This window comes from Dipodomys ordii, unplaced genomic scaffold (genome assembly GCF_000151885.1).
Source record: "Dipodomys ordii isolate 6190 unplaced genomic scaffold, Dord_2.0 Scaffold15, whole genome shotgun sequence".
Classification (NCBI taxonomy): Eukaryota; Metazoa; Chordata; class Mammalia; order Rodentia; family Heteromyidae; genus Dipodomys; species Dipodomys ordii.
In genome coordinates, this window is record NW_012267231.1 from 13,052,542 (window position 1) to 13,066,354 (window position 13,813).

Genomic DNA, 13,813 nt, shown 5'->3' on the forward strand with positions numbered 1-13,813 from the left:
CCTGAGCGCCCCCGCGAGCGCCTCCTTCCCCGCTGCGGCCCGGCCCGCCCCAGCACCCACCCATCCCTAGCGGCCCCCCCTCCGCCCCAGGATTCCAGCCCCCCCCCCGGTCGCCGCCCCCGCGGCGTGGAGGTCTAAGGGTGGTCTGTACTGGGTGGTCTGAACCGCTGTCTGGAGGGGTGGCCGCCTTTGCAGGCTTTTTTCCTTTTATCAATCCTGGCGGCCTGGCCGAGGTCAGACATTAACGAGGTCAGCAGTTAAAATGGAAGGCTGGTGAGTTATGCAGTCACCCACTTTTCTCCTTTTCGAGCGAGTGGTCCAGTCAGCTCCTAGTGGATTGCTGGGGCTTTTTTTTCCCTATCAGAGTAAGCCTGCAGACGCAGACGCAGTCTCTCGTGCGTTTGTCAATGCAGTCAGACATCTCAAGACATGCTTCTGACTCTTCCACGTTGCTGGAGTTGATGTGTTGGCCCCAGAGTGACACTGGATATGATGTAGAATGGATATGATGGATATGATGCCTTTATTAAATAGCATATTACCCTGGAGAGTTGAGGTGGGGCGTGGGCTTTGGACCTTTATTGTTACCCAAGGTGGGGAGTTCAAAATTTGAGTCCTCATAGTTAAAAATTTCTCTCCACATATAAGTACGTTTCTGGGTATAATAAGGATCACAGAATTGTTAAGATTTTTGACCTTACCTTCTTCAATCTTGGAAGATGTTTTATAAATGACAGCAGCATAAAGATTTTGGTTTACTCATTCCATTTATTTGTTGGCCCATGCCAGTACATAAGCTATTTTGCATTTTCTTCGAAGTAAATTGAATCTCAGCAGAAAACTATGTAGTTTAGCTTTGATGATTAGGAACTGTTTAAAACCTGTTAAGAAAATCGTTTTTCTTCTTGAGACACGGTCTCGCTATGTAGCCTAGGCCTCACCCTCCCAAGTGCTGAGATTACAGACCTGTACAACATCTGACTTTAAAACATTTCTTCTTTAAGATGATCAGGACACTATTAAATTTTAGCTCATTAAGAGAAAAATAAAAGCTTTTGATTCTGCTTTAGATGATAGGAAATGTCTTACAGTGTTAACATTTTAATAAATTGATAACCCATGGATGATGGCATCTCTGAGACTACCTCTGTGGACATTGAGAAGAGGTTGACCGAAGATGGCACCTGGTTCATGTTTGCTTTCCCTGCTGGCTTCTGTCACCTGCCTGTTACTTCCCGTATTCTCACAGCCTTACCTACTCCTTACCTACATTGCTGGGAGGAGGAAAACAGAGCCATTCCAGCTCTAGGCACCTGCCTTGAAGCTAGGCATCTGCAGTCAAAGCTGCAGTGAGTGCAGCTGTTGGGGTGCTTGTAATGTGAGGCTATGTGGACAAGGAGAACTGGTGGGAGAGAAGTTTCTAGAAGATATGAAAGTTTTGTTTATTGCTGTCTTTTTGTATTATCAAAGAGCTGTTTTGAGGTGGGTAGTTAAGAACCTGAAATGACTAGAAACTGTTCAGTCTGTGTATCTGAATACCTTGTCCAGTATTCTTCACTGGCCAGTGAGATTAAAAGATTCAGCAAGCATACATTTATTGAGTACCTACTGGGTATTAGGCTCTGGAGGAATCTATCTAAAGAACCTGTTCCCACTGTTAAGGTAACAGTGTAGAGGGAGAGAGAGAAATAGATAACAAATGAGTACTTGCAGGTGCTATTTAGGCTTACAGAAGACATCATTTGGAATACTGAAGGGGAGAGTAGAGGGAGAGAGAATCAGCTTTGCACTAGGAAATTGGTAATATTTGAACTGGCTCTAAAGCCAGTAGAGGACTGGGGGTGTAGCTCAATGGTACATGCAGCACCTGAGGCCCTGGGTCCTACCTCCTACACTGCAAAAAATAAAAATGGAACAAAACGTGGTAAAGAACAGTAGAACAGCAATCTGGTGCACTTGCAGTGACAAGTATTTCAGTGTTGTTGCAAACTTGGCAATGAAGAAAGTGATTGGGGAGACAAATACCAAGTAAATCACTGAATATTTAAGGAAAAATAGTAAAGAGCACTAATAATGAGAAATTTGGACAAAACTTGTAAAGTAAGTTTGTAAATAACTAAAAAATTAGAAACCCTAATTTACTACCGTATATGGAGAAGCTGTGGAGTCCCCCCCTGGCCATAAGTCTCATGTGACCCTAGGCCTGGGTACTAAGGTGTTGCTTAAAGGTATACATTTCATGTGTCTGTGAAATAGGGGAATAGCTACATCTATTTTTCAAGAGCTAGACCCCAGGACTTCTGGGTACTAGGGTTGCTTCAAGGTAGAGGACCTGCCTAGCATGCTGGAGGCCCTGACTTTTACTGAACCTAGCACTACAAAGTACAAAGCAAGATCCAGCCCCCAGTGGGTAAGTGAGCTTCAAGTTATACCACTCAGGCTAACTTTTCTAGAGGTCTACAAAGATTGAAAAGCCAGACACTGGGGGCTCATGCCTGTAATCCTAGCTACTTAGGAGGCTGAGGTTTGAGGATCAAGGTTTAAAGCCAGCCCTGGCAGGAAAGTCTGACTATTTCCAATAATCAGAAAATGTCAAAAGAGGCACTGTGGCTTAAGTTGTAGAGCTCTAATCTTGAGCAAAAGAAGCTCAGGAACAGTGCCCAGGCCCTAAGTTCAGGCCTCAAAATTGGAAATAAAAATTAATGAATAAAAATAAATGCACCGGCACGGTGGCTCACACCCATAATCTTAGCTACTCTGAAGGCTGAGATCTGAGGATTGCAGTTCAGAGCCAGCTCAGGCAAGAAAGTCTGAGAGACTTATCTCCCAATAAACCAGAAAACCTGAAGTGGTGCTATTGCTCAAGTGGTAGAACACTAGCCTTGAGCTGAAGAGCTGAGGGTCAGTGCCCAGGCCCAGAGTTCAGGCCCTACAATGGACACAAAAAAGGAGTGAAAAAGAGAAATCCTTACCTTTGCAAATAACAGCTTCTTCTGTTGTAAAAGGTCCAAATGACTGGGAAGAACTGCAAATTAATCTCAAAGTGATGTGAATGGATCTTAAGATAGATATGAATTGAAATTATTTTCATATTAATTGGTAAACTGAAGAGTGACCATTGGCATTTAGTAGATTAGAAAATAACCACTTTAACATAGCAGCTAGCAATTTCAATAATCAATAAGTGAAACATAAATTGAGAATGCTCAATAAAAATCACGAATGATGGAGATTGTAGTTTCAGGAGGATATCACAGCCTGTCTTTACTACTTCCCTGTTTCCCACAATCACTATATTGCCTAGCTTGGATCTCTTGCAACAGCACTGAAATACTTGTCATTGTAGGTGTACCAGACTGCTGTCTTGTCTCTTCTGTTCTTTGTGCCTTGTTTTTACTTTCTGCAGTGCTGGGGGTAGAACCCAGGGTCTCAAATGTTGAACTACTATGCTACATCCCCAACCCCTACTGTTGTTAAAACCCAGCTCAAGTACTACTACTTAGCTTCAGCCTTATGTTTGAGGTTCTAATTTTTGTCTATGTGTGTGAGAAGCATGATGTTAAAGTAATTCTGTAGGGCTGGGAAGGTGGCTCAGTGGTAGAGCACTTGCCTTGCATGCCTGAGGCCCTGGGTTCGATTCCTCAGCACCACATAAGCAAAAAGAAAAAAAGCTGGAAGTGGTGCTGTGGCTCAGGTGGTAAAGCGCTAGCCTTGAGCTGAAGAGCTGAGGGATAGTGCCCAGACACAGAGTTCAGGCCCCATGACCGGACCCAAAAAGAACCAAAAAACAAAACCAAATAAAGTAATTCTGTATAAAATAATTTCTGAAAAAGTTTTCCGCCTAAAAACTACATTTTTAATAGTGCTGAGGTTTGAATTTAAGAGCTTGTACTTGCTAGGCTGATGCCCTACTTCCAGCCCAGCTCTATACCGGGGGTTGTTGTGTGTGTATATGCCAGTATAGGAGCTTGAACTCAGGGATTGGGTGCTGTCCCTTACTTAGCTCAAGGCTGGTGCTCCTACTACTTGAGTCACAACTCCAATTCTGGCTTTTTGCTGGTTCATTGAAGATAAGAGTCCTATTCAGGTTGTCTTCAAACCCACATCCTCAAATCTCAGCCTCCCGAGTAGCTATGATCATAGGCGTGAGGCACTGGTGCCCAACTTTTTACTAGTTTTTCTTTTCTTTCTTTCTTTTTTTTTTTTGGTCAGTTATGGGGCTTGAACTCTGGGCTTGGGCGCTGTCCCTGCGCGCTTCAGCTCAAGGTGAGTGCTCTACCGCTTGAGCCACAGTGCCACTTGCGGTTTTCTAGTGGGTTTTATTGGAGATGAGAGTCTCACTGACTTTCCTGCCTGGGCTGGCTTTGAACTGCAATCCTCAGACCTCAGCCTCCTGAGCAGCTAGGATTACAGGCGTGAACCACAGGCGCCCAGCATACTAGTTATTTTGGAGATAAGAGTCTAACAACCTTTTCTGCTTTGTACTGGCTTGGAAGCCATCCTCCAGATCTTAGCTACCTGAGTAACTACAATTACAGGCCTCAACTACTGGCTACTGGTGACCCAAAACTGTATAACACTGGAAGAAACTAAAAATGGCTTCATAATAGAGACTCAAAGGAAGGGACTAACACCTAGATTAAATGCCATATGTTGATAATTTGAGTCTTTGGTCACAGTTTCTGCAATGGAATTTGCAAGTATTTTACTTATGGATAGGGGAATTGACACAGGTGAGTGGACAAGAAAGCTTATGTGAGTGGGAATGAAAAAAGACTTGGAGAGTGGGAAGCTGCTAAGAATGTGGCTTAGTGCTAGAGTGCACGGGGCCCTGGGTTTGATTCCTCAACCACATGATAAAAAAATAATAAAATTACATTAATTTTTAAAAATGTTCTAGAAATGGGACATAACAAAGGGAAGGTGTCATATGACCATGGAATTTTGGTGCTGATCTGGGTTTTGAGGGCTGACTATCCAGTCCTAGAGTTTGTGGGGAACACTGGTTCTTGAAGAGCTTCGCTGACATGGGAGGGGAGAAAGGACTTAGGAGAATGTTGAGCATCTTTTCTTTCATAGCCAGTGATAGTGCAAATACTAATAAACAAGAGGGGTAAATCTTGACTTCATTTAGAAAATCATTGGCAAGGAACTGCATTTGATCTAATGAGTGAACTTAAGGACTTTGGTTAAAATATACTGCTGATCATCCATTCAATACATATTTCTAGACATTTCTATTTTAAATTGAAGCAGGAACTCAGTAAAATGTTCTCTTTGTGAAACTTTCTGTGGTCTGATTTGTGCTTTATTTTTTCAAAAAGGTGAGTATCAAAAAATGGGTTGTTTTATTTTTGACTTACTCATTTGTCACATATATCTACAACAGATTTTCTGTTTCTTAAATTTTAAATAGATCGTGATCAACTCCAGTGTCATTAAGATAGTTTGAATTTTTTTTTTTCTGTTCCTAGGGCTTGAGCCACAGTGCCCCTTTTGGCTTTTTCTGTGTATAGGGTACTGAGGAATCAAACCCAGGGCTTCATGCATGCTAGGCAAGCACTCTAGTAATAAGCCACATTCTGAGCCCCATAGTTTGATATTTTAAAGAAGCTTTTTTGAAAAGTTTTTTTTTTTGTTGTTTATTGATGTAGTCTTCTATCCTTTATGCTGGTGATTCATGTATCTGAATTATGGTAGTTTTTTTTTTTGTCTTCAGAAACCAAACTATTTGGATAGTTTTATTTGACAGATTAAATATTAATAATCAGTTTGAAAAAAGTTCTTTTTCAAGATTGTTTAAGGTGCTAGAGGTGTAAGCCTTGGCAATCCTCGCTGCTCAGATGCTGAGATCTGAGGATCCTGGTGGGAAGCTAAAGCCCAGGCAGAAAAGTCCATGAGACTTTAATTAACAGCAAAAAGCCAGAAGTGGAGATGTGGCTCAAGTAGTAGAGTGCCAGCCTTGAGCAAAAAAGCTGAAGAACAGCACCCCAGCCCTGAGTTTAAGCTCTAATATGGCACACACACACACAAAGTCATTATTTTTTTTAAGTAGAAAAATGAAACTTTTTTGGGGGGTGGTCCTAGGATTTAAACTTGGAGCCCCATACTTGCTAGGTAGATGCTCTATTCTTGAGTCATGCCTATGCTCTTAATTTTTCTTAAAAGTTACCTTGATTGCATTTCCAGATAATTTTTAAAGTTGCCTTATCAGTTTTTATACATACATACAGTGCACATATGCATACAGCCTGCTAGGTTTTTTTTTTTTTGTCGGTCGTGGGGCTTGAACTCTGGGCCTGAGCGCTGTCCCTCAGCTCTTCAGCTCAAGGCGGGCTCTCTACCACTTGAGCTACAGCACCACTCACCTGCTAGGTTTTTAATTTGGCTTACACAAATGTGTAGATCATTTAAGAAGAGAATTCTCATCTAAACCATGAACTCAAGATTATTTGTTTATTTAAGTTTCATCTATTTATCTCTTAAGTATTTAGTAGTTTTTAGTGTAGAAGTTTTGTATGATTTTTGTTTGGCTTATTACTATATTGATATATTCTGATGTTATATAGTAAATGGTATCTTCAGCAGTGCAATATTTTTTATTTAACTTAGTATGTTTAATTAAAGTTAAAATTGTCAGCCATTAAAACATCACTGATGTAATATTTATTTTTAATTTGTTTTGGTGGTATTAGGGTTTCAGTTCCAGCACTTGCATGCGCTAGACAGGCCCTCTTATCACTGAGCCAAAAACATTCAGCCCTTATTTTTCCTCATTGTTATTGCTACTTTTTTTGTGTGTGTATGTGTATGCTTATGCTGGTACTGGGGCTTGAACTCAGGACCTTGTACTCTTGTTTAGCTGTATTGTTCAAGGCCAGTGCTCTACCAGAAGAGCCATACCACTTTTGGCTTTTTGCTGGTTAATTGGCGATAAGAGTCTCTTGGATTTGTCTGCCTAGTTTGGTTTTGAACCTTCTCAGATCTCAGCCTCCTGAGTATGTAGGCATGAGCCCACTGGCACCCAGGCAAGATTAAAAAAAAAATACACTTTAGAAATGATGATAATTACGTTGGGTTCATACTAGATATACAAGTATGATGTAAAGTGCTTTACTGAAATTATTTTCATTTTCACAAAAACTGATGCATTGATGGTGGTGTGGAACGTGAGGTCTTGGTCAGTGCAGATGATGTGTTACTATCTATCTGTTTGTTCTCTCCACGTGTAGGTATGTCATTGATGGTGCCACTGCGCTCTGGTGTGCTGCAGGAGCAGGACATTTTGAAGTCGTTAAACTTCTAGTCAGCCATGGAGCCAATGTGAACCATACCACAGTAACTAACTCGACCCCTCTGCGGGCGGCATGCTTTGATGGCAGACTGGACATTGTGAAATACCTGGTTGAAAACAATGCCAACATCAGCATTGCCAACAAGTATGACAACACCTGCCTGATGATTGCAGCATATAAGGGACACACTGACGTGGTCCGATACCTGTTAGAACAACGTGCTGACCCAAATGCTAAAGCACATTGTGGGGCCACTGCATTGCACTTTGCAGCTGAAGCTGGGCACCTTGACATTGTGAAGGAGCTGATAAAATGGCGAGCTGCAATAGTGGTGAATGGCCATGGCATGACACCATTGAAGGTTGCGGCAGAAAGCTGTAAAGCCGATGTGGTGGAACTGCTGCTCTCTCATGCTGATTGTGATAGAAGAAGTCGGATTGAAGCATTGGAACTGTTGGGTGCCTCCTTTGCAAATGACCGTGAGAACTATGACATCATGAAGACATACCACTATTTATATTTAGCTATGTTAGAGAGGTTTCAAGATGGTGAAAACATTCTTGAAAAAGAGGTTCTCCCGCCAATCCATGCTTACGGGAATAGAACTGAATGCAGAAACCCTCAAGAACTGGAATCCATTCGGCAAGACAGAGATGCTCTTCACATGGAAGGCCTGATAGTTCGTGAACGGATTTTAGGTGCTGACAATATTGATGTTTCTCACCCCATCATTTACAGGGGCGCTGTTTATGCAGATAATATGGAGTTCGAGCAGTGTATCAAGTTGTGGCTTCATGCCCTGCACCTCAGGCAGAAGGGTAACAGGAATACCCACAAGGATCTTCTTCGATTTGCTCAAGTGTTCTCACAGATGATACATTTGAATGAAACTGTGAAGGCCCCAGACATAGAATGTGTTTTGAGATGCAGTGTTTTGGAAATAGAACAAAGTATGAACAGAGTAAAAAATATCACAGATGCTGATGTCCACAGCGCTATGGACAATTATGAATGTAATCTGTATACTTTTCTGTATTTAGTGTGCATCTCTACCAAAACACAGTGCAGTGAAGAAGATCAGTGTAAAATCAACAAGCAGATATACAACCTGATTCATCTTGACCCCAGAACTCGGGAAGGCTTCACCTTGCTGCACCTAGCCGTCAACTCTAATACCCCAGTTGATGATTTCCACACCAATGATGTCTGCAGCTTCCCAAATGCACTTGTTACAAAGCTCCTGCTGGACTGTGGTGCGGAGGTGAATGCCGTGGACAATGAGGGGAACAGCGCCCTCCACATTATTGTCCAGTACAACAGACCCATCAGTGACTTCCTTACCCTGCACTCCATCATCATCAGCCTGGTTGAAGCGGGCGCCCACACCGACATGACAAACAAGCAGAACAAGACTCCACTAGACAAAAGTACCACTGGGGTATCGGAAATCCTACTTAAAACTCAAATGAAGATGAGTCTCAAGTGCCTGGCTGCCCGAGCAGTTCGAGCTAATGACATTAACTACCAAGACCAGATCCCCAGAACTCTGGAAGAGTTTGTTGGATTTCATTAAGTGGCTGGACATGTAAAATCGTTTAATGTGGTGCTAAAAAGTAAAGGACTTTAATCACAGACAATAGAATTATGTGTTCATAAATTCTACTTTTCTTTCCATTACCCTTCTTCCATCCTTAAATCCTTCTATGGTCTTGTTGCCTCAGTATAGTTGGGAATAGGTTTCAGACACACTTTAAGCAAAGCCACATTGTTTAGGTGTAACTATAAGGTGTCACTTAATATTTGTCTTTTTTTTTTTTTTAAGGAACCAATATAAGATTCTGTTTGTGTGATAAGGGATGTTTGTGATTTCAAGTTGATGTTCTGAACAGCCCTACAAAAGTATTTCTGTTAAGTGTATGTCAGCTCATTATCCATGCAGCAGTTCTGAGGACTTCATGGAGACAAGGAACACTAAAAGTAATAGGAAGTCCAGGAGTTCTGACATTTCAACTGCTGCAGATGTTTTTCCCTCTTCCATTATGTATGTAGAGTGATCCCACACATTTTAACAGGAAGACTTAAAAAAATACAGCTACAGGTTAATGAGAAAAAAATGTGCTAATTTAATGTAGCTACAAATTCATAACATTAAGCTCATTGAATTTGTTCCATTGTGCTGGGTAGTATATTCAAAGTCATAACCTTAAACCAACTTTTCAAAGAATACCGATGGACTGTCTTTAGGATTGAATTCTTTGAAGTCTCTGTTTTAATGTAATTGATCTAAACTACATTTGATTCAGCTTATAGACATGTAAAAATAATGAATTCTGTGTTTCGTTTTTTTTTAATGAAACAAATTGTCTCCCTCTCCTTTTCCTATTATGTTGTACCTTTTAAAATTTGGGAAATTACTTTTCCAGAGAGCATTTATTTGCCTCTCTAGACAGATGAGAAAGAACTAGGATATATATATATATATTTTGTTTGTTTGTTTGTTTTCACCTAGTCCATTATAAGAAATAGGAAACTCAGTTGTGTGGTATAGGAAATTGTTTTTTTGATGATGGAAATAATTCTCAATGCCACTGGAAAGGTACGCGTCTGTCAGAGCTGCAGGTTTTTCTACCACAGAATGTCACTTATCCAACAGGTTGTACAGAGGTCTTTATTTTTTGTTGTTGTTATTTTAACAGCAACTTTTTAAATATCAAACTAAAAGTATTCTATGATTATTTTTTAAGCCTCACAGAAAAAGGTAAAATTAAAGGTATGTACCTATTTCTGTTGATGTTGAAAATGATAATGAAAGTAAAATTAGCTGTATCTTAATTTTCTCTCTAGTGCCAAATGAATGCCTTCGCTATCTGTAGTGCATGGTACTGTATGTGAAGACACAGATTTTTTTTCCTTTGATGAAAAGCATTGTAGTGATGTATAACATCATATGTAAACTTAAGAAAAAAACTATAAGATTTCAATAACATTTTAATTATGGAGATTGCATTGAAAGATATAAGAGAAAGGTTGCAGTTGAATCACTTATAAGAAACCATGACTAAGCCAAAATCAGCACCTTAGGGCCTTAAGTAAGACCCCACACACAAAATAAAATACTTTGAAGGGGGCAGGGAAGGGAGATTCTTGAAACTTTTTCCCTTAGGAAGGTTCAAGATCCAGTTGCTTCAGTTCTTGGTGTGTCTTCTTGCTTCAGTTAGGAATGTTTGGATGGCAAATACTGTCATGGTAATAGATTTCTATTTTCCTAACTTGAAGTTTTACAAGGAACGTTTTAAGGATGGCATTAGAATGGACCCTGATTTGTAAATTAACTGACCCTGATCCTGAATCAAGGATATACTGTACCTTGCTCTTGGCAATTCTCAGTGGCCTGAAAGAAAATACATTTCCTCAAGGTGAGTGAGTCATACCTTTTCCAAGGTTCTGATCAGATGGACCCTTTGTTTTTCAGAGTATCAGGATGGTGCAGTGAAGAGTGAGGAAATAGATGTAATACTTGGTACTCACTTGGTCCATTTTTAATATATATGATTTTTAAACACCAGAACTTACAGTACTAGGTAATGTTGCATGTTTTAAGACCACATTTCATACCCCTTCACTATACCGGTCCAGCACTATTTTAGATGTGACTTATTTATAAAATGAGGATAATGATTTTATGTACATAGTCACATCAGAATTTAATGACAGTTTTTGCAAAGGGAATACTGAACTGGAGAAAATGACTGTGCTGATTAAAGAACTGGCAGAGTTGGAGGAAGAATTTGAAGATAGCAGAATAAACTGTGCTACTGGTAATGATTTTTGCTTACTCTAGTGTAGTAGTACATTGTGCACTCTTGTTGAAGAGCTAACTTTTTGTCTTGTGATATCAATCCAAATATGCATTGTGAATACCTGCATAAAGCCATTCTTGAAACAAGTGATCTACAGGCCTGTTACTTACATTTGTTTTGGTAGAGTTATTTTAAAATACATATAGCCAAATTCTTTATAAACTTACATTTTTAAGGGAAAATAGGTAAGAAGGTGATAGTTCTGTATCTCAGCACATTAGCTGCCTTCACTTTGCAGTCGCCTTTGTCATTTAATGTTTCTTATTGTAAAAATGATGCTTTGAACATTAACGCCTCCTTGATAACATTACAGATTCCCTCCAACTTCTCCATCCTGCCTGGGAATTGTCTATAAATCTGGATGAACTAGAGCCCAGGGGGACATTTTCATTTGTAAATCATGTGGAACTTAAGTGGGTTTTCCACTTTCAGTGGAGTCAGTGAAATTGGGCTCTTCAGTTTTTAGTAACTATTTACTGTCTAGTAACCCAGGGATTGGGCGGCAAATCCATGCCCCTTAGTAGACAACAAAGGGCAGCATTTTGCATAAAAACTGAGTCTGATGGGTTAGCTACCTTCAGTCCACCCTGGATTGTGCTTTCAGCCCAGTTGTCCCGAGGTTCTTTGCTGTGGCAACTTTAAACACACACCAGATAGAGGGCCATCTGCAAGCTTTGGTCTTGCTTGTTCCTGAGAAGTTTTATTGTACGAATAGTTGATTCATGATTGGTAATTCTGAAGACTGAGGTATGATAGCATTATTTGAAGTAAAATATGATTTAGGGCGATAGCTCTAAATGCCAGCACTGCATTTGCCAAGTGTTTCTAAAAATTAAAAATTTCAGGGAGCAGCACCCTGTTAGCAGTTTCCATCAAAGTAGACGCACTTGCTCTCTAAATGAGACCACTTTGCCTGCTTTTGGAATGGGGTGGCCTGAGGAGTGAGCTGTCAAACTTTGGATTCCATTTGCTGGTTTAGAGGTAGCCAGTGCTTGAACTAGTGAGTAGATGGAGGAAAGTACAACAATCTTGTTTTTATGATAGATATTCTGTAAAAATCTGAAATGTTTCAGCTTGCTAGATGTGTCAATGCACAGACAAGTCTTTTGCTTTTCTCACTGGCTATACTGTACTATTAACAAGGGCACAAGAAAATAAAATTCTGCCCTTTGCTTTATTAAAGGTTTTGGTCCAGAATTTTTTAAGCTGTGTTCCTGCCTACTCTGCAAATGCAGCTTTGTAGTGGACATCCTCTTCAAAGGGGAACGCTTCTTACGTCTTATCACATTATAGGACTTTCTTATGGCAGACCTGCGCAAACCTTCAGACGGGATGGGCTGTACAAATACAGGATCTGAAACAAACACTACACCAGTAATGACGATCTAGTTTTAAAGCTGTAAATGTGGTCTCTAGTCCTAGATTTGTGGTGTTTACTTTTGTCTGTTAATGTGTAGGGAAGGGTCAGTGAGTTGATGGTCTTGGGAGTCTATCTTGCTGTTTGTGGAGGGGTGAATATTGCGAAGTCATTAACAGCTTTTCGTTTAGGGTGAGTCATGTGCGAGCGGCCCTGTGAGAACAGTGGAGCAGCGAAGACGCAAGCTTTCCTAGTGATGGAGCAAACAGGTTTTGTATCTATTTTTTATCAGATGTAAAATTTGTGCATGGCTTTTTTTTGATGTTGCTTAGTAATTGTCAGAGAAGAACATGCGAGGAAAAGTCTCAGCTTTCTCAAGCAGTCTTTTCAGAGGCACGTAGCTGGGGAGTCACAGCTGACCGGCCTAACCTATTGAAAAGATCCTGTCCTTTATAATATTCACCCCGTCCTGCAGTCTCCCCGTAGAGGAGCCACATTGTTGTATTCTAGTAATTCACTGTGATTTATAATAAACCAGTGGTGTCATTCTGTTGTGCACTTTGTCAAACCTTTTACGTGACTTTAATAAACTTAGTAAATTTGCTGGCTGCACCAGAGGTCTGCTAGTGATTTATATATTTGCATGATATTTTCCATTTCAGTTTGACATGTAGAATCACTTTTAATTTTATGGCAATTGACAGTCGTAATAGCTCAGCTAATTTGAAACTAACAATCTTGCTATGTAAAAGGAAAAATGGTGTTTGTGTTCAGTAAATGTTTAAAAAAACTACCTTGAAGTGTGTGTCTTTATTGTTCAGTGTGAGATGATCTTTTGAGTTCATTGAGTTCTTGAGGTAATACGTGTGCATGGAATAAATTCATACATTAAAGAAAAGCTTAAATGGAACAGAAGTTCCCCGCTTGTCTCCACATCAAGTTTAGATTCTGCAAAGGCAATGATTTTTAAGTTTTTTGATTAATTTACCATAATTTTTGTGTATGTATGGTTTCACTTTATTATTGCATATTAATTGTATAAAGGAGCTTTATTGTGGTGTCTGTTACGTATGTATTTATTTTAAAATGCCAAATGGACTTTACCTTTTTTTTTTAACATCTTAAGCATTTAAAATTTTTTTCATATATATGGAGTTTTTGAAAACAATTTTATAGTAGTCTATGGATAGACTTAAATTTTGTTTAGCCAGATCTTATTGGTGGGCTGTTAGGTTTTCAGTTTCTGATGCTCCAGACAGTATTGTAGTGAACATCTTATGTGTAATACTTAGCAGATTCAT

The 13,813-nt window shown here is 39.9% G+C and overlaps 1 protein-coding gene across 1 annotated transcript in view; it reads left to right on the forward strand.

Annotated features, from left to right (window-relative positions):
- The window catches only part of Fem1b (fem-1 homolog b (C. elegans)), a 13,900-nt gene extending 595 nt beyond the window's left edge, over window positions 1–13,305 (forward strand). The window contains exon 2 of the mRNA XM_013012081.1: window positions 7,233–13,305. Coding sequence (XP_012867535.1) covers window positions 7,233–8,868 — 1,636 coding nt within the window. The 3' untranslated portion in view covers window positions 8,869–13,305. The remainder of the gene's footprint in view (window positions 1–7,232) is intronic.
- The last annotated feature ends 508 nt before the right edge of the window (window positions 13,306–13,813 follow it).